Here is a 23,030-nt window from a genome sequence, read left to right as displayed (position 1 = left end):
TTTTTACTTGTATGTGTAGCAGGCCCCTTTTCCTCCAAAATAAAAAATATCTCAACAAGGTATATGCTAGAATCTGCAGATTATTACATAACTTGTTTGCAAACGCGAAATAATTTTTATAGTATCAATATATTTAATAATTTTAAATCTTGAAACAAACATGCTTTAATATACAGTCTGAAATTGATATTCCTTTCATGTGAACGGTCCATATGAGTGATTTAAAGGTTCAATTGCTATTACCTCTGGTTTATAATGTTAGATTGGTCATTTGTACGCTAATTAAGAAACTTAAAATCAAGATCTTATGATGTGACGTGTCATTACTGCCATAAATATTTTCTTACGGTTGTAGATGGAAAGAGTAAATTTATTTGGGAGTGGATCTTCTTATTTTTATATTTTTTAAGCGAAACTAAGAAAAAATATATGAAAAAAATATTAAATAATAAAAGATTATACTTTACCAAATAATTGAAAAAAAAAATTAACAGAATCAGAATCCACTCTCAATTTACTTGGGTCTTTTTTATGAAAACTAAGTCAGAAACTTCTCAACTTGTTCTAAAATTTGTGAATTATGTTAAAGTGCAGTTTGAACAGCAAATAAAATGCATAAGAATAGATAATGAGTTTGAATTCACTCTCAAATCCTATTTTGCTAGTAGTGAAATTCTACACTAAACCTGTGTAAAAACACCGCAGCAAAATAGAATTGTGAAACGCAAGTATCAACATATATTAGGTGTCATACGGGCACTGCTTTTTCAATCAAATATCCCAAAATACTTTTAACACTTTGCAGTGGCCCATGTTGTTCACCTAATAAATAGATTGCCAAGTATCAGCTTGAAAAATGAAATTCCTTACAAACTGCTATATGAAAAACTAGCTGATATCTCGAATTTAAAAGTTTTTGAATGCTTGGCCTATGCATCCACACTTACCACCTCAAGGTCCAAACTTGATCCACGAGCAAGAAAATATGTCTTTCTTGGTTTAAAGTTGGGACCAAAGCTCTTAGATTAATTGATGTAACATCCAAAGAAATTTTTATTTTTTGGTATGTCACATTCTATAAAAATCAGTTTTCTTTCTCAAATTTTGCAGCAATTGAGAGCATAAATTCTAATTTTGCACTTCAAATTTTACCACTTGGCACTGCATCAAATACATGTATTGATCCATTCATTTATGATTCAAGCACTGCACCACAATATTCTAATGAGCATGCTACATTTGAATCAGAAACTGCACCAGACTCTTCAGTAGTATTAAACAATTCACATTCATTGCATCATCTTGATAACTCTTCTTGAAGGTCCACTAGAAATAAAAAACTCCTTGTTACTTGAAAGATTATCACTGCATGATAACCAATTCAACTGCTAGTGACAAATCATTTTATTCTTTGTATCCATTCTCACAATGTTTATCACCCCAAAGTACAGATCTTTGTCCCTTGCCATTTTGGCCAATTCGAAACCTAGCACTTATGAAGAGGCTGCCACTCAACGTTGCTGGAGAGAGACGATACAAGCTGAATTGAAAGCTTTAGACCAAAATCAAACTTGGGTGCTCACTGAACTTCCAAAAGACAAGAAAGTTGTTGGGTGCAAGTGAGTTTTTCGTGTCAAGTTCAATCCGGATGGTTCAATTGAGCGGCACAAGGCCAAATTGGTAGCCAAAGGGTTCACTCAGGTATAGGACGTGAACTATACGGATACTTTTAGTCCAATGATAAAATCCACCACTCTTAGAGTTATCTTAGCAATTGCAGCAGCCAAGAAGTGACACCTTAAGCAGCTGGATGTGAACACTGCATTTTTACACGACGACTTAGACAAGGAGGTCTACATGAAGCTTCCATCCGGATTGAACACCTCCCAACCAAGATTTGTTTGTAAGCTACAAAAGTGCCTCTATGGCTTGAAGCAAGCTAGCAGGTAGTGGAACATCAAGTTAGCCCAAACACTAATTGCTGCAGGCTACAAGAAATGTGTTGATGATCATTCCCTCTTTGTTAAAACCAAGGCAGGGGAGTTTACTGTTATCCTCGTATATATTGATGATCTAGTTTTGACTGGTGATGACATTGCTGAAATTGATGCAATTAAAGGATTTTAGATGCCAAATTCAAAATCAAGAATCTTAGTGATTTGAAATATTTCATAGGGATAGAAAGTTGCAAGATCAAATGATGGAAGGTTGCTTTATCTCACAAATACTAGACTTGATATTTCTTATGCAGTGGGCAGATTACTCATATCACGAATTTGTACATGGTGTGGTGAGCTTAGAAGCAATATATATTACACAAATAATTCTTACTCCTAATAACTATGGTAGTTGGAGTCATGCTATGTTAAGAGAAATCAGTTCTGAGTATATAAGACTCACGTCGCATATGAAAAAATTCTTTTAACTCTCATACAGACAAAGTAGAGTTTTTGGCGGTATTATATAGTGACCATGATGATTATGTAATTTTGAGTTTTTGACAATAATTAAAAATTATTATTAAAATTAATGTCATATTATTTTATATATTTTTACAAACTTTTTTTTCAAATATTACAAAATCAAAGAATTATTTTAGTTTTAGCAACATTTTTTTAGTATTGTTAAAATTGTATCGTCACTAGAACTATTAAAGCATAAACTTATATATAATATTTATTGTTTATTGAATTTAACATTTTGTAGAGGATAAAAGCAAAAAAAATGTTAATGATTATTATATTAAAATGAGAAGGGTAAATACCCTTTCCGGTCCTTGACCTTTTTTCCGCGAGACATAATACACCTTAATCATTTTTAAACCTCAACCAAGTCCTATCTATTAAGGAAAATTGACAAATCGACCCTGTTGCCGAATGACAGCCAGTTGTCTGCTAATGTGTCAGGTAACAATGCTAAGTGTCGACTCCAAATGATTACAGAGACTAAAATTCTTTCTCTATCTCTCTTTCCTCCTTCTGCTCCTCCTCTCCCTCTTCTTTTCCTTTTTTTTGACCCATCATCAATGGCTGCACATACTAACCCGGTTGATTTAATCCGCCTTAGTGAACCAAACCAGCTAAACCTTAGAAAGCAACATGAATGAAATTAGCTCGAAAGAATCCTTAGCAATTGAAATTCTCAAATTGGAGAAAATAAAAAAATTCAAAATCTTTTCGAATTAGGTAGTGAAATGAGGGAAGAAGGGAATGGAAAGAAGAGGACGGTGGTTGAGTTGCTGAGATGGCTAATCAAATCGTCCATAATGTCGAAGAAGCACCGCGCCATAAAGGGCATGCGTGCATTGTCGATGATGGAGTTGAAGGCCGAGCTCTACAAGTCTCAGAAAGATTCCAAGAAGTCTAGGGAATTCGCTCGCCTCGACGCCTAGTACCAACGTGCCAAGAGCAAGCTTGTTTTCGTGAATTTTTTCCTGAAAAAGTATGCTACCACATTTTCTTCTTAATTGAATGTTTTACTTTCCACTATTGTGAATTGTCATGTCTATTGAAATTAATACCAGCTAGTGTTTGTGAAATTTTTTACTAAAGCAAGAGTTTTAAGACTGTGAAGGCCACAATAATAATGGGTCTGAAAAAGAGGAAAAAGAGTAAGGGAAGAGGAGGACGAGAAGGAGAAGGAGAAAGAAGAGATAGAGAGGGGATTTGTAGTCTCTACAATTATTTGGAGTTGACATATAGCCCTGACACATGACACGTCAATGAACAACTGGTTGCCATCTGGTAGCAGGGGTCAATTTGTCCATTTTTCTTAATGGATGAGGACCTACTTGAGGTTTAAGAATGATTAAAGTACGCTATGTCTCACGGAAAAGAGATATTCTCCGCATCCAAGCAATTTTAGCATTCAAGTTCATTCAAACAATTTTAGGTTACACGCTTTTCCCGCATTCTTCTTTCCTCGCGCTTCTTCTCACGCTCGTTTACGCACGGAGTGTCTTCTTCTTCGCCTTCTTTTTCGCGTTCCTCCTCCTCCTCATTTCCCTCCTTCTTTTTCGCGTTCCTTCTTCTTTACGTGTGTTCTCTTTATTGTCATTCTTTTATTGTTGTTGCTGCTGTATTTTTTTGTCTTTTCTTCCTTCTCTCCCTGGTGAAGAAACAGTAGAAGGTGAAGAGGAAGAGTTTTAAATTATGCAGAACATAAATGAACTGAACATGTTATTATGGTGAAACATATAAGACTCAAGATTTTTGAAAATTAAATAATTAGCTATTTGTGAATTAAAATATTATATTGAGATATAATTTTTAAAAAAACTATTTTTAACAAAAATAATTAAACAAAATTTTATGATTATTGAAATTTAATTTAATTATTATTTACTCTATTAAATTTAAATTATTTATCAAAAAATAATAATTATAATTTGATAAGATAAAAATTAAATTAATTATTATTATTATTATTATTATTATTATTATTGTTGTTGTTGTTGTTATATATAGCTTGGCCGAAGCCTTAATAAGGAAGTTAAAACAAAGGAAGCCAAACGTGGCATAATGTATATCATATGACAATGACACCTAAATGTTTTACTACCATAAATTTTCATTCATTCCTATTAGTGTTAAAATGTTTTCGTTTCCTTAGCTTCATTCATACCACCGAATGAACTTGAAAAACAAAAAAAGAAAAGAAACACCGAGAGAGAGAATAGAATGGAAACCATGGAACCCAGATTTTTCAGCTTCGATTTTTTACGATTTTTAACTTTAATAAAAAATTTAATTTGGCAAAAATATTTGTATCTTTTTCTTTTATATGTTGGAACCTTTTTTTTCGGTAGAAGTTGACAGTGAAATAGTTTTTTTTCTTCTTGAGTTTCGCCAACTGGAGTTCTAGAAAACATAGATAATTTCTGACATTTTTTTTAGTAGCTCGGTCAGAAAGATTTTTCGTAGTCTCGAATATTTTGATTTCGTATGGAGGTAGAGTTTAGTAACTTTATAATAATTAAATGTGAATTTGATAAGTGAATGTTGATTTGATTGATTATTGTTTGAATTTGAATGAATTTATATTGAATTTTTGTTGTTGCTTGTGATTTGTTAGTTCGGCTATGTATGAATGGCCAGCTGGGGTGTTTTGGTAAATTTTTGTCTGGAATATCATTGAGAATAAAGTATAAATTTGGTGAGATTTGATAGTCAAGAAATTAAATTAAAGTTATAAAGAATCGGTAACCGAAAAAATTCGAGAATGGATTAAAATACAAGTAATATTTTAAAAGAGAAAGGTTAAGGGTTTCGGTTTTAGTATATGAGAAAGATTAGTAATTTAACTGTATTTTTGAAGGGGTAAAAATGGATATTTTGTAAAAATTCAGGTTATATTTATAAATATAAAAATAAGTGAGGGTTCAAATATAATTGTATAAAATATTGAGATTGAAAATAAATTATTAAAAAGTTCGTGATTTAGAAAATAATTAATAAAACTTTTAAAATATGATTTTATAAAATAAGTTTTAAAAGGAGATTATAAATATTATTTTAAATACTTTTTTAAAATTACGCATTTATATTAAAATAAATTATTATTATAATTAGAAGTTATCAAAAATATTATTTTGTAAGAATATTATAATGTGTAATATTAATGAGTAAGCATGCAAGCAAAATAATCTTAAAAGCTTTAGAAAACGCAAACTTAATTAAAGTACTTTACAATTTTTTTTCACAAGATACTTAGGGAAAGGTGAGGGAAGAATGTGAAGTTGAGTTATGATAAAAAATTAAAAGATTGAAGAAAATAAGAGAAAAATAAAAAGAAAGATGAGAAAGAAAAGAATGTATTAACTAAAGGATATCTGCCACAGGAGAGCAGATCTCTATCACAGGAGAGTAGAGACCAAAGATAAAAAGACTTTAAAAGATTGTCTGCCACATGAGAGCAGAGAATAAAGACTAAAAGATTTTAATGAACGTTTGCCACAGTAGAGCAGATAGATAAGAAGGTATTAATTAAAGGGATCTCTACTGTAATAGAGCAGAGAGCAAAGATTGAAAAGAAATTGAGTTCTATTTGGGCCTTAGTGCCAAGTGTCTAGTGAGGACGGCGATATGTAACGCTCACTTGACACTATAAGGACGGCTCAGTGAGGACGACGATACGTAACGCTCACTGGAGACCGAAAGGAAAGTTCCCCCATGAGGACGGTGATGCGTAACGCTCATGGAGGGGACGTTGAGACTATAGGGACGGCTCAATGAGGATGGCGATGCGTAACGTTCAGTGGAGACCGTAAAGAAGGTTCCTCCATGAGGACGGCGATGTGTAACGCTCATGGAGGGGATGTTGGCTGAAATAAGGACGGCGGTACGAAACGCTTATTTCAGGACCAGTGTCGGGAATCGGGCAACAAACCGACACATGAGCTCATGGCCTGTATAGGACTAGACATGCATCATACTTTTTTGCGCATACTTGTTGTGATTATGTTTTCCTGATTGTGTGTGCTTGTGATTAGATTCTATGTTCTATAATTGCCTTCTGATTTGTGTTTGTCTTATATTATTTGTGCCTATGATTGATTCTATTTTGTGATTGAGTTTTAATGGTGAATCGTGTTGAATTGGGTTGTAGGCCAAGTTGATTTAATTTGGACCAGAGACCGAGTTGATTTGATTTGGGTCAAAGGCCGTGATTGAAAGGACCAGCAGTAGGCTTTGGTTAAAATAGTTTCTTTGTAAGCGGTGAAATATATGAAATGTCATTTTGCGTGAAATTTTTATAAGGAAAATAAGAGTTTTAAATTTGGATAATAAACTTAACTTCTAACCCCAACCCTACTAAGAACTCCCCAATTTTTACCCCCTACTCCACTCCCTTTCAACTACAGGTGCGAAGGCTTATGGCGAAGTTGCGGGAGCACAGAGAAATATATTTACGAGTTAAGTTGCTAGAATTTATTTTTTTTTCTCGCCATGTCAGTTAGAGTTTTATTCAGAGAGGTAGGTTCTGTAATTGCTTTTGTATGTAATACTACAATATATTATTAATATTAAATATGTGAATATGTGTTGTATGTTCTTGTTGGAAAAGTTATAAGTTTTAGTAAAACCATCGAAAGTTTTATGCGTAAAGGCTCAATATTAAATAGATAATAAAATGAATTAGGTTAGTAATGCCTTGTTTTTGGTACGATCATGAGGTGCTAAAAGTTAGGGTGTTACAAAACAATTGTGATGAGTTTGGAAAACTCTAATTTAATTTGATGATGAACAAACATTATTAACTTAATTAAAATTACAAAATTGTCAATTTGATTTTAATTAATATGTATTGATTGATAATTTTGTTGTGCAGATCATATATATGTTGGTAAACAGGCCTAATTGTGTCAAGAAAATGTTTTCAGCCTTGTGCACTTTTGATATTTTAAGTGGCTAAATTATGATTATGTTAACAAACAAGCCCAAAATAAAATTTTGATGCATAACCAAAAGGTTTGGTCCGAAAGAAAAATGGAATTGGGGCACTATGGTTAAGTTACTCTTTTAAAGTAATGAAACCCAATTCATTAATTCATGCCTGCATGCTCCAACGGATCTCCTTTTTCTATCATATGATGGAATTCAAATTTTATAAAAAGGAGTTAATGCAGTCCTTGAAACTATGAGAGAGAAATTATAATTGATTAGATGGTTGGCCTTAATGAGGCACGCTACTCAACAAAAGGAAAGCAAAAGCAACTCATTTTTAATTATTTGTTCAAATTCATTTAATTGCTTTTCTTTCTATTCTCTCTACTATCTCATCTCTCTTCTCTATTCGGTCATATCACAGTAAGAACCATAGAAGCTATGGCAAGCTACCGTAGAAAAGAAGAAGCAAGCAACAAGACCATTGTAATAATGGCAAGAAAAAGAAAACAAAAAATATGTTGTGGCTGAGATTTTCACCAAAGGAGGTAAGATTTGGTGAAGTAAGCTCAACCTCTCCATACCAAAAATGGATAAAGAAGATTTTGGTCAGAGGAAGAAGATCTCAGAGAGATGGCTCGTCTCTGCTTTTGGGTTCACTCATCACAGAAGGTAGCTAGGGTAGCTACGTGAAGGAGGAAGTAAAAGTGGAGCAGGAGGAGCTGTCATGCATCAAGAAGCATCAAGGACTAGGAGTCCTTCTTGGAGTGCAAGCAAGGAGGGATGGCTCGAATTGATGAAGTTTGGTGTAAAGGGAAGACACAGAGGTAATTGCATGTTGGTTTTAGCATTTGGTTATCTCTCCTCTCTCTCTCTCTGGCCGAACCGGTTTTGCTTGAAGAAGAAGAAGTTTAGCTTGGTTCATTTGGTTTCAACCGTGGAGGCTTTCCCTCTATATAAGGGAGAATAGTCAGGGCTTGAAGCAAGGAGTGAGAGTGCAAGGCACGGAGTTCTCATAGCTACCTAAGCTAACAGAAGTTCTTCTCCTTCAATGTTTTCTATTTTGTAATTTTCTTTTTAATTTTGTCTGTCTTGAGTTTCATAGAAAAAGGCAAACAGTGAGGTTTGTATGAAAAAGCCATAGAGCGGAAAAAGGAAGAGTGTGCAAAATTAAAAGAAAAAGCCATAGATGTCTTAGAGGTCCTTTGTAAATCTATGTTGTGTTTCATGATTTTGTGGGAATCTCCTTACAAGTTGGGTTAGCACTTAGCAGTTGAAAGTTTGGCAGTGACCAAGTCAAGTTTAGTCTTTGGATTTAGATTCTGAACTTGTCCCAGATAGGAAGAGTAGTTCCTAGGGAGAATTGGTGTTTGTAATCAAGGATGATTATAGTGAAATTCCATCATTGTTGTGATGGAGACTGGATGTAGGCTGCATTGCACTTTGCAACTGAACCAGAATATATTTTGGTGTAGTTCTCTCTCTCTTCTATTCCATTTCTGATTCTGCTACACATGAGACAAAACTAAAAAATATCTCCTGGCTAGTCACGAGACAAAACGAAAAAATCTCGTGACTAGGCACGAGACAAAAACAAGAAATATCTCCTCAAGTGTTTTGAAGGACAACAAAGGCTACTAACCAAAAAGAGGCTAATATTCAACCTCCCATTCTCTTAGCCACTAATAAACCATCAAATTGTATAGTATTAAATGAATGGAACATTATCCATTATATAAATTCAAATTCGAACAACTTTCTGCATAATGAACTAAACACGTACTCATGGTGAAACAATTGTATAGTACTGAATGAACGAAACATAATCCATTATATAAAATCAAATTCAAACAGCTTTCTGCATAATAAACCGAACACGTACTCATGGTGAAACAATTGTATAATATTGAATGAACAAAACATAATCCATTATATAAAATCAAATTCAAACAGCTTTCTGCATAATGAACCGAACACGTACTCATGGTGAAACAATTGTATAGTACTAAATGAACGAAACATAATCCATTATATAAAATCAAATTCAAACAGCTTTCTGTATAATGAACTGAACACGTACTTATGGTGAAACAATTGTATAGTACTGAATAAACGAAACATAATCCATTATATAAAATCAAGTTCTAAACACCTTTGTCTACAACTTAGAGATTATCGATTCAATTCAGATTTAGAACACATGCGTCCATTCAATTCAATTCAGCAATTGCATTCCATTCAATTCGATTGAAAAAATAATCTATTAGCAAAATGTTGGTATAAAGAAGAAGGAGGAAGAGGAGAAGCAGAAGAAGAATCTACGTGCGCAAAGAAGAAGGAGGAGAAGGAGGAGGAGGAAGAGGAGGAGGTATACGTGAATCTGAAAGAAGAAAATGACGTATGCATGTATTTAAAAGAAGAAGAAGAAGAAGAAGCGAGAGAGAGGAGAAGATAAAGCGCGTGTATTAACGCTCTTTTAATAAGAATGATTTTTGTTGATGTTGGATCTATTTAAATAAAACTTAGATTAAAAAATATTTGAATGTATAGCATAATTTCACGAAAAAATGGTCACGGGCTAAAAAAGGTATTTAGCCAGACGAGAATGAAAAATGTATTATACCCTAAATTTTTTCAACCTTCAAAGTCATATTGTAAATCAAATCATAGAGGTTCCGGAATTTACTCGGACAACGCAGGATGTCTTATCCATGCCCATAGAATAGAAGGGTCAATTAAAGACTTTTCCACTGAAATTGATGATAACAAGCTGGCAAATTATTGCCATATATCATTAGTAAGTTTTTACTGTCATTGCCATATTTGTAAATGTAAGCTTGTGGCTTTGCATATTAAAGTACAGCATTGTAACTCTTTTCATTTTTTTATTATATATTGCTACCAGTAAATTATTATTGATTATAAAACACTCAATTTTGAAAAACAAAATTCAGTTTTTCTTAAAGATTATTTTTGGCAGAAAATATAGATCATCTTAAAAGACAGATATAATTGCACGACAGTCAATGCATCAAAATTAAATAAATACAATATAATTTTAAAGTCTTGCTCCTACTTTTCCAATTTTCTTTCTCAAAAAGGTCCTTTATTCTTAAACTCGAGATCAAATTAACTGCACCCATTATTCGCTTTTCAATGTTCTAGCCCTGGGCGGCTGGACCACATCCGTAAACGGTAAACTCACGCGTGGACTGAGGCCATAAACCAGATTTAATAGTGCCCCGATTCAATAATGTCTGCTAACTCTTTGTAATTGTATACAACCAAATTATTATAGGAAAAATTTTAAGTATACCGAAAATATCGGTGTTCTAATTATTTTAACTGTTAATTTTAATTAATATATATTATATATATTTTTTATAATTTAGTTTAACAGTTAAAATAACTACCAGTATTTTTAATACACTTAAAACTCTTCCAGTATTATATCATGTACATAATATATAATTATTCATGTAACTTTACATGAAATTTTCAATTTTTAAAAAAATTATTTTAATTAAAAAAATCTCAAGTGAAATGACCTCATAGATATACAATATTTAAATATTTTACTTGATATTTGTGTTATGTTTGATTGTTATTTATATTTATTAGAGAAAAAATGACAATGTACTTCTATTTTTCATAATGCCAATCTACACATGATTTTTTTTTCATTGTATATTTGTATGAGTTTATAAAAAAATAAATGACATTATAAAAATAATAATATTTATTTCTATATCAAAGATATAAATCCAGTAATATACGTCTATTATTTATTTACTGAAATATAATATTGTATTTGTTGTCCTGTTAAAAAGTTAAGTAAATATTAAACATGAGATATACAAATTATTACTAAAATTGTTTTTTTATAATTCTTAAAATTTTATTTTTTATGGTCATTATCTTTATCACCAATAATTTTTTTTTTATTAGAAATAAAATTTGATTTTCAATGACAAATAAATTTATATTTTTTTATTACTAACTTAACAACTAAATAAATTAACATAGGAAAAGTATAGGGAATTAGCAATTTTATTGCATTTTGGTCATCATGTAACCACCAGAGAAAGGTGAGTCATTGGATGAAATCTCACACCATCAAATCATCATTAATAGCTAGTTGATAACTACCAATCACAAATATTACTGCCCCTAACATTGCTCAATTACATATATTTACCTACATCTATATTGTTTGTGTTTACAAGCATCTGTATATTTGTGCATTCGTTTTCTGAAAGAAACGAACAGTAGTCAAAGAGTCAAACACAGCTTAAGGATGGTGTGGACACAGAAAAAGTTCCTGCTCTAGTCCTTCTCTAATATATATTTTATATTTTAATATACATTTTATATAAATAATTTAACAACTAATTTTTTTATGAACACCTAGTCTAGCATGATTGATAATATATATTATTAGTATAATGAGCTTCTTGTGCAGGAGCATGTGTTGTGTTGTGTTCCAATTTGCTAGTAGAACCGTAAACCATTTGCTGTTTTGCACATTTCTATGCTTAATTGCCTAACTTTTTTACTTTCAAGTCCCTGCAAATTTTGCACACACTTCAAACTTCAAAGCATGAAACTCATAAATATCTTCTTTCTCTCCCTCTTCCTTGCATCACCATTAGTTTCTGGAGCCACCCTAAAACAACAGGAAGGTAATTAACAAATGTATATATATCTTTTATTTTCATGTATATTATTTAAGTTTCACACGAACAATGGTGACTTTGATTTGCTTCTTAATTATTATAAAATTGATATTATGAACTCAGTGGAAGTTCTCAAAGAGATTGGGAACACGCTTGGGAAGAAGGATTGGGACTTCACCGTAGATCCATGTAGCGGAGAACGGAATTGGACTTCCCCTGCTTCAAAATCTTATTCAGAACTAAATGCAGTAACTTGTGACTGTTCTTTCTCTAATCACACTCTCTGCCATGTAGTTAGCATGTAAGCGTTGTTTCTAGATCCACATTCAACAATATTTCGCTTCTAGTGTTAAATAATTAGGTAAAATATTTTGAATTTAAATTCTAGTCGTTAGCAATGTAAAACTTGTTAGGTAGAGTCACATAGGTAAAAATAGTTTCTATAGCTAAATATCATAAGTGTATCATAAAAAATTTTATTTTAGAAAACAAAACTCCAAATAAATTATCCTAAACCCTAAAAATTGTTATGCAGCCCAATGGAAGTTTAGACAGATGCTACCTCATATGAAGTAGCCACCCAACATGATAGCTATCAAACAGAATTATGCATAATAAATTGTCCGTCTCTTGAAATTTAGTATTATGGTTTGTTATTTTACATTCTCAATGTATAAAATCAATAAAAAAAAATCCTTTTCAAAAATAAATACGTTAACAAGTGTGATGAGACATGCGAGTATGGCAGTTGATGAAAAAATATATGGCCTATACAGAGTTCTGAAATCACAAAATCTTTCTGGTACTCTTCCGCCGCAGCTTGCAAGGTTGCCTTACCTACAAGAAATGTTAGTTCCACACTCACATTTTCTGTTTCTCTTTTCAAATTTCATCACTATCTTTGCTCTCACTTACTTGGTTTTCACTGTTTGTTATAGTGATCTCACCCTCAACTACCTTAACGGCACAATTCCAAAGCAATGGAGTTCCTTGAATCTTGTCAACATGTAATTTCTTTCTCTCTCTCTCTTTCTCATTCCTTTAATTTGGTCTCTCATATTTTTCTTCCTTGTATGAGGAAGATGAAAATGTCTTAAGATGCACCAAGTTGAAGTTGGTGCATTGTGCACTAAGGTATTGAATAGTGTGAGAGTGATTTTGCGTTAAGGTGCAGGATGCAAATTTATACCACTGGATTACCTTGATGCATGATCTGCCAAGTTCAATCCCATGCATCGTAGCATGGTCTGTGTAGAGCATATGATTATAGATATTTTTAGTGTGAAATGTTTCACTCTCTTAGCCCATCAGATACGGTTATATTAATTCCATTCAGTGCTTGACATTTCAATCTTGGTTCATGATTCATGATAATGTCTACTACTAGTTAGCTTATGACCTAAACTTTGTCAAATATTGAAATGAGTTAGTAGAATTTTACAGGACACTAAGAGGGTGTAAATCTAATAATTTCTTCATTTCATCATTTTCATGTGCATGTTGTTTTAGTTTTAAGTTGTTAACTGTCTTTTGCTTTTCTTATGAAACATGATTCTAATATTAAATATTAATGTTCCCTTTTGCCAGTTCTCTTTATGGAAATCGTGTAACAGGTTCAATCCCAAAGGAACTAGGAAATATAACAACTCTCAAAAGTTTGTAAGTTTCTGGTTTTCCAACATAGCATTTCTGTTTTCCTTTTTTTTATTCCAATGGAAATTGTTGGGAGCAACTTAAAGTTTAGTGGATAGGGTCCTGGAGTTCAATCAATTATCTGGAAATCTACCTACGGAGCTTGGGAGCCTTCCCCAAATTGAAACACTGTAAGCCCTTTACAATTGTTATTATTATTATTTCAGAAAATCAATGTGTTACCATTACCATTTTATTATTTATTTTACTGATTGGTTTCTACTTCTAAAGTTTTAAATATATGGTTTGTTCTTTGATTGATTGGTTCTAGACTTCTTACTTCCAATAATTTCACTGGAGAGTTGCCTGCATCATTTGCTAACCTCACTACACTGAAGAACATGTGAGCTTCCTTCTTTTTTCTTCTACCTATTTTGTTTCAGGCTGTATTTTATTCTAGTATTTAATTTTAAGTTTTTAACCATCTTGTAATGCAGTCGACTAGGTGATAATCAATTCTCTGGATCAATACCCAATTTTATTCAGAACTGGAGAAGTGTTGAGACAATGTGAGATAATTTTTCCCTTTTGCTTTGTGATCGTCAACTGCTTTTCTATTGTTTTATTCATTATTGTCAACTTTTCATGAGTCAATGTTGTTTTTCATTTTCCTTTAAAATAATATAGGGTAATCCAGGGTAGTGGCTTCAGTGGGCCAATTCCTTCAGGAATTTCACTTATGAAGAACCTTACTGACTTGTAAGTATAAGTGGTTTATTTTTGCCGGCTTTTGAAAGCAAGTTCATTTTAAGAAAAAAAAAAAAAAGAAAAAAGAAAAACAAACAACAACAAAGCTTTTCTGACCATGTTTAGAATGATATATGCAGGAGAATTAGTGACTTGAATGGATCCGATTCACCTTTTCCCCAACTTGATAGAATCACAAATTTGCAGACACTGTGAGTACTATATTTCACTGTGTGAGTCAATTTCTTTCCATGGAAAATTATTCAGCTATTTAAATTAAGAAGCGATAATCGTATCTCGTTGCTTTTGTAAATAAGAGAAGTATTATATGTTTCCCAGAATGTTGAGGAGTTGCAATATTATTGGAGCAATGCCTGAAAATCTTGGGAACTTGACTAATTTGAAAGTTCTGTAAGTATTGATTGATTTTTTTCTCATTAATATGGTGAAGAACTGCAACATCTTTCTTCTTTTGCAGCTTATAGAATTAAGAACCATCTTTGGTTTCTGTTTTATAACATTGTTGATATAATTTCATTATCAGAGATCTCAGCTACAACAAATTAAGTGGGCAGATTCCGAGCAGCTTTGCTGAACTACAGAAAATGGACATGCTGTAAGACGCCGTCCTTGTTTTATTATAGGAATACACCTAAATGGGGAAAAGGTCTTCTTTAGCTTGGTGCTGCTATTCCATTTAATTCGGAAGTACAATTTTCAGATAGATCTAGCTGCATTGCTTCCCTTGGAAAGTAGGACTGTGTCATTGAAAGTATTGAGTACTATCTTGTTCAAATAAGATTGTATCTTATTTGTCTTTCTGCTAATAATATGATCCAATCATTTGAAATAACATGAAAAAGTATCACTGGAATTTGTGTAGCATTTACCAGTATGTTTTTAGTTTCATAGAAGAACTGCCATTTGGGTCATTGATTCATGTTTGTGACTGCATTAAAAATGATATTGGTGAAGTGGAATTGATTAAGGCAATAGAAGAGACCTCGGGGACTGTAAAAATTAATTGGATAAGCTTATTTATTGATGTTCTAGTTCATCAACAATTCTAAACTCTATGAACTGACATCTTTATTTTGGTTTTGATAGATTTTTAACTAGGAACCGTCTAACTGGACCACTGCCCGATTGGATATCTAAACCTGATTTTGTGTAAGTTGTCTTCCAAATGCTAGTACACTATTCCTTGAATTAAATTTTATCATTTTTATTTTTGTCTTGTTAAATATTTCCCTTACACTAGTTATTGTTCCTTTTCTCCTTTGAGTGAATATGAATTTTTTATTTTACATATTTGGGAACTCTTAGCTGATATGATTGTGCTTTATATCCTCAAGATTTTAACTCAGCTCTGTTTATTGGACAAAGACACCACTTTGGCATTTATCAAATTTCAAAATACATAAATTTTGAGAGTATCTCCACAAGCTTGAACCATTCATTGCACTTCCATATATGCTCGGTTTATTTTCCCTCCCCCTCTCTGTTTAGTATAAAGTATAAAGCATCTTTTTTGGAATATGAAGAAGGAAGGCAACTTTTTGGTAACATGCCATACTATGCTTTTGGTTCATCATAATATGGTCTAGGGTTGTGTTATCAGAGCAACTGAAGCACTTTGAAAGAAATATTTTCAAGATTTTTGGTGCTCCACCTATACAAGTAAAAAAGTAGCCTTATATATATTCCCTTCCATTCTATTAATTCTATATTATAAACAATTGGTTCATGTAAGATATACCAATTTGATATCAAACTGGTGACACTTGTAGTAAATAAATGGGGGAAGTAGTGCATGAGTACTATAAATCTTATCACATCTTAAGCTTATGTCTTGCTAGTGACATATATTGTTGTTGAAATAAATCACTTAGCCTTAAAAATAGGTTTAAATTTCTGTATGACCTTAAGAAAATGCGTTAGACAAGAATTGATGCTAGAATGGATGTCTATCAGATATTGTTACGATTTTGTTAAGCAATAAGTGTTCCATGAAGTCAATAAATATAGTACATAAATATAATGTATTGCTGTTTCTTAGATTCTGAACCCATTCACTTTATTTAGAGATCTCTCATTTAACAACTTCAGCATAAGAAAGTCAGAGGAACCAGGTTGTCAACAGGGAAGCACGTAAGAATCCATGCATTTATGCATTTTTAACTTTCTTCTTTCTTCTTTATGTGTGTAAAATTTTAGAAGTATATCTAATCCTAGCCATAAAACATTTTCCACAGGAACTTGTTTGCATCCTCCGTGAATGGCAACAGCATGTAAGTTAATACTCACCATGCTTCATTATTGAATTTACAATGCTTATAAACGCTCTGACATTTTTTTGGTGCCCTTCCCTCTTATTATTCTTTCAGAGGAAATATTTCATGTCTGCAAAACACTGGCTGTACTAAAAGTAAGTTTATCAAGTATTTCCTTTAGAATTAAGTGTCGCTTAAACATTGGAATATGTTAGCTTTGAATGTATTTATATATTTTTCAAGTTTGAGGCACAAGGAGAAATGGAGATTATCCTTTCACTTTTTGCCATACTTTCATGAAGAATGTGCTACGTTCTATGATTGCTGAGTTTAGAATGATGTTATCAAGTTCTTGTCAGCAACAAAACATGAAACCTTAAACTTTTGGGGCTAACAACATTCAAGATCAAACTCAAGACTAAGATTGCATTCATTCCTAAAAGGGAAGATAAAAAGAAGCAACAGACACACAGTAGAAATAAATCATTTTAATAAATACCTTTTCTCTATTTTTAGTTTCTAATGCTGCTTGATTCCCTTAGTAGCTGCTCACCGATTTCTGCTTGTCCTAGCTTGGTACTCTCTCTATATAAATTGTGGTGGAAAGCAAGTAGTTTCTAATGGAAATAAGACATATGATGATGATTCGGGTACGACTGGACCAGCAAGATTTCTCTCTGAAGGAACAAACTGGGCACTCATTACCACCGGTCACTTCTTCGACAGTGGTCGTGCAGACTACTACACATGGTCTACTACAAATAAACTTGCAATGGAAAATGATCAACTGTATAGGGATGCACGTGTTTCTCCCGTTTCTCTGACTTATTATGCATTTTGCCTCGGAAATGGAAACTACACAGTAAATCTTCATTTTGCGGAGATAATGTTCACAGATGATAAAACATATAGCAGTCTGGGAAGGCGTGTATTTGACATCTACATTCAGGTGCATGGTTGCATTACTTTCATACCTTTGGAAATGTGATGTTTATTATTCAACAAATGTCTTTAGAGAGTACTAGTCTCAGAAAATTAATGATGCCAGATTTAAATTCATTGGAGGATTTATTATTATAAATCATTTTCTCCTAACCAGATCAAGGCATGAAGTTTGAATTTGAATGCCGTACTAATCATGAAGCATATGGATTTTAATGTTGCAGAGAAAGTTAGTGTTGAAGGATTTCAATATTGCAAAGGAAGCAGGGGGTGTTGGGAAGGCAGTAATAAAAAATTTCACTGCTGTTGTGACTGCTAAAGCCTTGGAGATCCGCTTATATTGGGCTGGAAAAGGAACAACTACTATTCCATTTGGATCAGTATACGGTCCTCTTATATCAGCTATATCTGTTGATCCAGGTGGGCTGTACTTGTTTAAAGTTTCTTATTCTCGTGCCATCTCCTCCATTATCTAATCTTATCTAAAGTTCTTACATGTAACAAAGCAGATTTTGTACCACCTCCTCCTACGGTGAATGGTGGTGGCTTGTCCGTAGGCGCTATTGTTGCCATTGTTATTGCAGGAGCAATTATTATCATATTGATTTTTGGCATACTTTGGTGGAAGCACTGTTTTGGACAAAAAAGTTCAGTGCCTAAAGGTAATCATCACCCATAAAAAACTTTGGTTATTATTAATGGATAATTTAGATATACATAGAAATATTATTTGAATTATCCATTAATAGTTATCATAATTACCAACCTTTCCAACGGCACACTCAAGAGTATCATACACACAATAGAATTTTGCTTCCACTGAATTTAAAATTGTTTCCAATAAATTGGTTATGTACCTATTAATTTTATTTATCATCTTGCTTGTTAAAGTAACAGCATTGAGATGGTGGATCCAATAAGGCCATTATTATCCAGGATAATGTCAGATCTACGAACATATATACATTATTAACGATGCATAACATTCCTTATACATGTTTGTTTGCTTCTGATGGCAGAACTCAAGGACATAAACTCACAAACTACCATATTCACATTAAGGCAAATAAGAGCAGCTACAAACAACTTTGATAGAGCCTTCAAGATTGGACAGGGAGGATTTGGTCCTGTGTACAAGGTTGATTTTAAAACACTGTCCAATAGTTTTACTTGAACATGATGAAAGAAGATCCACTGTAACTGGACAAATGCTCCCCCCACACCCCCCCCCCCCCCCCCCCCCCAAAACTTTTCAAAACATTAATTCTATGCCACAAAATGCAGGGTGTCCTATCAGATGGCACAAGAATTGCAGTTAAGCAACTTTCCGATAAATCAGTGCAAGGGAATCGTGAGTTTATAAACGAGATTGGAATGATTTCTGCCTTGCGGCACCCTTACTTGGTTAAACTCTATGGATTTTGTATGGAGGAGGATCAGTTGTTGCTTGTATATGAATACATGGAGAATAATAGCCTTGCACATGCTTTATTCGGTGATTTCTCTCCCTAAGTTCAAGTGTCACTGCTTTTTCTCTTAAAATTTTTTAATGTTGTATTGGTAGTATATTCATGAGTAGATGCTACTAAATATTTATTGCAGATGGAAATTATGACAGGAAAACTGAATTGAGATTAGACTGGCAAACAAGACAGAGGATTTGTGTCGGTATTGCTAAAGGTTTGGCTTACCTTCATGGAGAATCAAGATTGAAGATCGTTCATAGGGACATTAAAGCCACCAATGTGTTGCTGGATAAAGATCTCAACCCGAAGATATCAGATTTTGGTTTGGCCAAGCTTGATGAACAAAACAAAACACACATAAGCACCAGAATAGCGGGAACTTAGTGAGTTCTATTTTTCATATTGTTTTACATTGTTCTTTTCCAAATTATATTTCATACATTTGTTTCAACTGGAAAGAAAACAATACCTCATCAGTTTTGGATTAGCCTACTTGTCTTGGATTTAAAATGAAAAATGATTGTGCTCTGGTTTCTGTAATTGATGAATTTGCAATGTCGCAGTGGGTACATCGCTCCGGAGTATGCGATGCATGGTTATTTGACGGACAAAGCTGATGTTTATAGTTTTGGAATAGTCGCTTTGGAAATAGTTAGTGGGAAGAGCAATACGCTTACCAACCCCACAGATGAATTCTTCTCTCTTCTTGATTGGGTAACTTCTTTTCTCATGCTTTCTTAGGCTATGTTTAGTTCTGAGAATAGTACAAAACAAGACATTGAGAATAAGACATAAAAAACATAAACACAAAAATTAGTGTTCTTATATTTGGTTTGGTAATAAGTTAGAACAAATTATGAAAGTCTAATTTTTTTTATTTTTTTCATTCAAAAAATTTGAGAAGAAAAATAAAATAATAAAAAATATAATTATGAAAAATTAATAAGAATAATGAAAGAAAAAATGAAAAATAAGTTGTGAATCTTGTTAGTATCTCTGTGTTTTTTCTGTCAGGATGGACACAAAATACACTAATTCAGTGTCTCTGAACACAATGTCTTTGTCTATATCTCATCTACCAAATACGATTTTATGTCTCTGTGTCCTTGTCTTGCAGTGTCCCATACTTGTAAACAAACGCAACCTTAGTGCCTAACATTCATGTTAATCTAATTGCCCTTGAGACTATTTAGAATGGCAAAATATTTTGTTGTCTAGAAACTGTATAACGAATCTTGTTCAACTTTCAGCAACATATATGCATTTATTATGCATTCTAAAAACTCTATTGAAATTGAAGTTGTCCATGTATATGTGATCAGTGTTTCATACTTTTAGAAATTCTGGTGTCTATCCAGGCAAATATTACAAAATCTTGTTCACTATGATGCTTGTATTGCTTCACTGATAAAATGGCAACATTCTTGCACCAAAACTAAAACATAAAATGAAATTTGCTGTAAATTCATTGGACTTGATGTACCAAAAGGAAAATGAGAGGAAAAGAATGGCTTGTTTGTTTCAACTTGGTGACTGAATTTAGAATAAAAAACTGTTGAGTTTTACTTTAACAGGCAAATCTCTTGAAAGAAAAAGGCAATCTATTGGAACTTGTTGATGGGAGGTTGGGTGAAGACTTAAACAAAGAGGAGGCATTGGTGATGATCAAAGTGGCTCTTCTCTGCACCAATGCCTCTCCGGTGCTCCGGCCTACCATGGCTTCAGTGGTAAGCATGCTTGAAGGAAGCACAGTTGTTCCAGATGTTATGCCAGGCACAAATGATTTATTGGATGAGAAGAAATTTGAGATGATGAGACAACATTACCAACAACATAGGGGAGAGAGAGAGATAAGTGAGACTCCAAGCTACAGTATCTCAGTTGGTGAAACTAGTGCAATTGTAACTGACACTGATTCTTCTTTTTTGAATGCCAGAGATTAATTAAAGAATAAATTAATCTGCATCACAGTCACATATACATGCATTTTGCTATGGTTTGGTTTACAGCTGATGATTTTCCTTTAGTATCCCTCTAATGTGACCAACACGTTAACCCTGTTCTAACAAGATAGAAGAAAGGAACTGAGATTGAAATTGTTTAATTTTTCTTCATAAACATCTTGTATTTTCCACTACTCCATGATTGCTTTATGTAATTTTTCTAAGCATGATTAAATCAATTTTTTTCAGATAATTTATAGGTTCATTTGTAAATGAGATGAGATGTTCATTTGTAGATGATAAGTTAACACACTCACATATTAAGTTAGATATGAAAAAATGATGCATATATACTAAAAATCAACCGCTATGAATTTCTGTATTTATACATATTATTTTATATATTTTCTCAACTAAATAATTAGTAACTAGAATAATCAAACCTATAATAGAAGAATAGTCAAATTTACAGTAGATAAATGATCAAACTTATTTACCGTAACATAATAAATTATTTATGAGAAGTCAAATTTGTATTTCAATACACAATGATTGATTGATGATTGATTTTTGTATATACTTAATATAATTAGTGTGTTGTTTGTGTAAGCCATATAGATCTAGAAAATAATGTTTTGATTCATGAGAAGGAAAACCTTTAAATTTTAAATGCAATTTTGTATGCTATTACAAGATATAAACAATGTTACATACCGAGAACAACATTGTAAGAATTTTTGTTGTAATTCATGGTGATGGTAGAATCTACTAATTACAGCTTCCTTCATTCGTGAGCTGAGAGTGTGGATATAGAAATGCAGAGAGTTTGTCAGAGAAGATTCTGAAATTGATTCATAGATTTTTTTTATGACTTGACAAAGGAAAAGAAAGACAAAAAAAAATGAGGAGTGCATGAAATTAGTATGGCATAAAAAAAATAAGAATGAGTGAGGAGTTTATAAAATGAGAGACCCATTAATTTATTATTTTAAAGTTTTGAGTTGGATGTAATATATTTTTTTTGTGTTCTCTTACTTGTTCCTCGCCGAACTCTCCACGGTGGCCAACATCAAGTGACCCTCGAGCTCCACGCTTAGCCATGTAATCACCAATACTATTAACTTCATGATGCACCAGATCAAAGTAAACTTCCCAATTGCTAATGACAAGCTCTTGAATTTTCATCACAAGGTCTCCCTCTTGTTTGAGCAATAAGTTGCTGGATGTGAAGAAAATCATACCCTTTCAAAGACCAAAAAACTCACATCTGAAAACACTCTACTCTGGCAACGTCCTAAGGCAACCTTTAACCCAAGTTCCTTCAGAATCACTAAGAACGTAACCAAACCCTGCTATAGTTCCGGCATGACCAATACTGGTGTCACTATTCAACTTGAAGAAGTTTGACCGAGGGAGGGTCCAAATCTTCTTTTGCATCTCAGGCACGAAGATCATTTTCTTCGTCATAATGCTTTCAAATTCATGCGTCATTTTCTTAGTAAAAAAACCCACCTTGTTGACCGCCGAAGCCTCATCCGAAACAAAAATATCATTGCACCGATGACCGATCCTGCCAAATCCACCACAAACCAATAGCGACAAGATAGCAGTTCTCACGCATAACCTTTTGAATTCAGGCATCTAAAAAAATCTAAACTAGCATTTCTCAATAAGGAAGGATCAAGAGTATTCCATACAACCTTAGCTTTGCCACGATCTCTAATGTAGTGTGAGCAACTGATTCCGCCCTTTCGTGAAATCTCATTAACTGCCAAACTGCACCTATATATGCCGAAAGATCTAAGTCGGAAGAGCATCATCGAGATAAAGCCAAATGAGAAATTTGGCCTTTTCTGAAATATTAGATTTCCACACCCAATCCCAATTCACATCATCTCTCCATTGAAAGCATTGCTTAGCTAATCAAGAATAACCATTCCGAACGATGAACTACAACTACTTTTTA

At 32.9% G+C, this 23,030-nt stretch overlaps 1 protein-coding gene and 1 long non-coding RNA gene across 2 annotated transcripts; one reads left to right on the top strand and one right to left on the bottom strand.

Moving 5' to 3' along the window:
- Positions 1 to 11,798: 11,798 nt before the first annotated feature.
- LOC130940850 (probable leucine-rich repeat receptor-like serine/threonine-protein kinase At3g14840) lies at positions 11,799 to 21,317 on the top strand. Its single transcript, XM_057869117.1, has 24 exons — positions 11,799 to 12,067; positions 12,185 to 12,362; positions 12,838 to 12,909; positions 13,000 to 13,068; positions 13,649 to 13,720; positions 13,813 to 13,884; positions 14,025 to 14,096; positions 14,191 to 14,262; positions 14,381 to 14,452; positions 14,581 to 14,652; positions 14,780 to 14,851; positions 14,985 to 15,056; positions 15,548 to 15,610; positions 16,526 to 16,591; positions 16,696 to 16,731; positions 16,828 to 16,868; positions 17,286 to 17,662; positions 17,880 to 18,075; positions 18,165 to 18,317; positions 18,675 to 18,793; positions 18,940 to 19,150; positions 19,258 to 19,504; positions 19,685 to 19,835; positions 20,696 to 21,317. The coding sequence occupies exons 1-24, from the start codon at positions 11,917 to 11,919 to the stop codon at positions 21,062 to 21,064; spliced, it is 3,075 nt and encodes a 1,024-aa protein (XP_057725100.1). The 5' UTR covers positions 11,799 to 11,916; the 3' UTR covers positions 21,065 to 21,317.
- Positions 19,719 to 22,928, bottom strand: LOC130940851 (uncharacterized). Its single transcript, XR_009070426.1, has 3 exons — positions 22,100 to 22,928; positions 21,779 to 21,905; positions 19,719 to 19,875 (listed from the first exon to the last, which is right to left on the bottom strand). It is a non-coding gene; the product is annotated as an uncharacterized LOC130940851 (long non-coding RNA).
- Positions 22,929 to 23,030: the final 102 nt, after the last annotated feature.

Source organism: Arachis stenosperma, chromosome 7, assembly GCF_014773155.1.
Source record: "Arachis stenosperma cultivar V10309 chromosome 7, arast.V10309.gnm1.PFL2, whole genome shotgun sequence".
NCBI lineage: Eukaryota > Viridiplantae > Streptophyta > Magnoliopsida > Fabales > Fabaceae > Arachis > Arachis stenosperma.
Note: the sequence above shows the minus strand (reverse complement) of the source record. Positions and strands in the feature narration are given on the sequence as shown.

Bases quoted from the DNA above. Each gene is read 5' to 3' on its own strand.
- LOC130940850 (XM_057869117.1), top strand. From the start codon at position 11,917: ATGCTTAATTGCCTAACTTTTTTACTTTCAAGTCCCTGCAAATTTTGC. The intron at 13,069-13,648 runs GTAATTTCTTTC...CCCTTTTGCCAG, and splicing joins TCCTTGAATCTTGTCAACAT to TTCTCTTTATGGAAATCGTG. The intron at 13,721-13,812 runs GTAAGTTTCTGG...TTTAGTGGATAG, and splicing joins ATAACAACTCTCAAAAGTTT to GGTCCTGGAGTTCAATCAAT.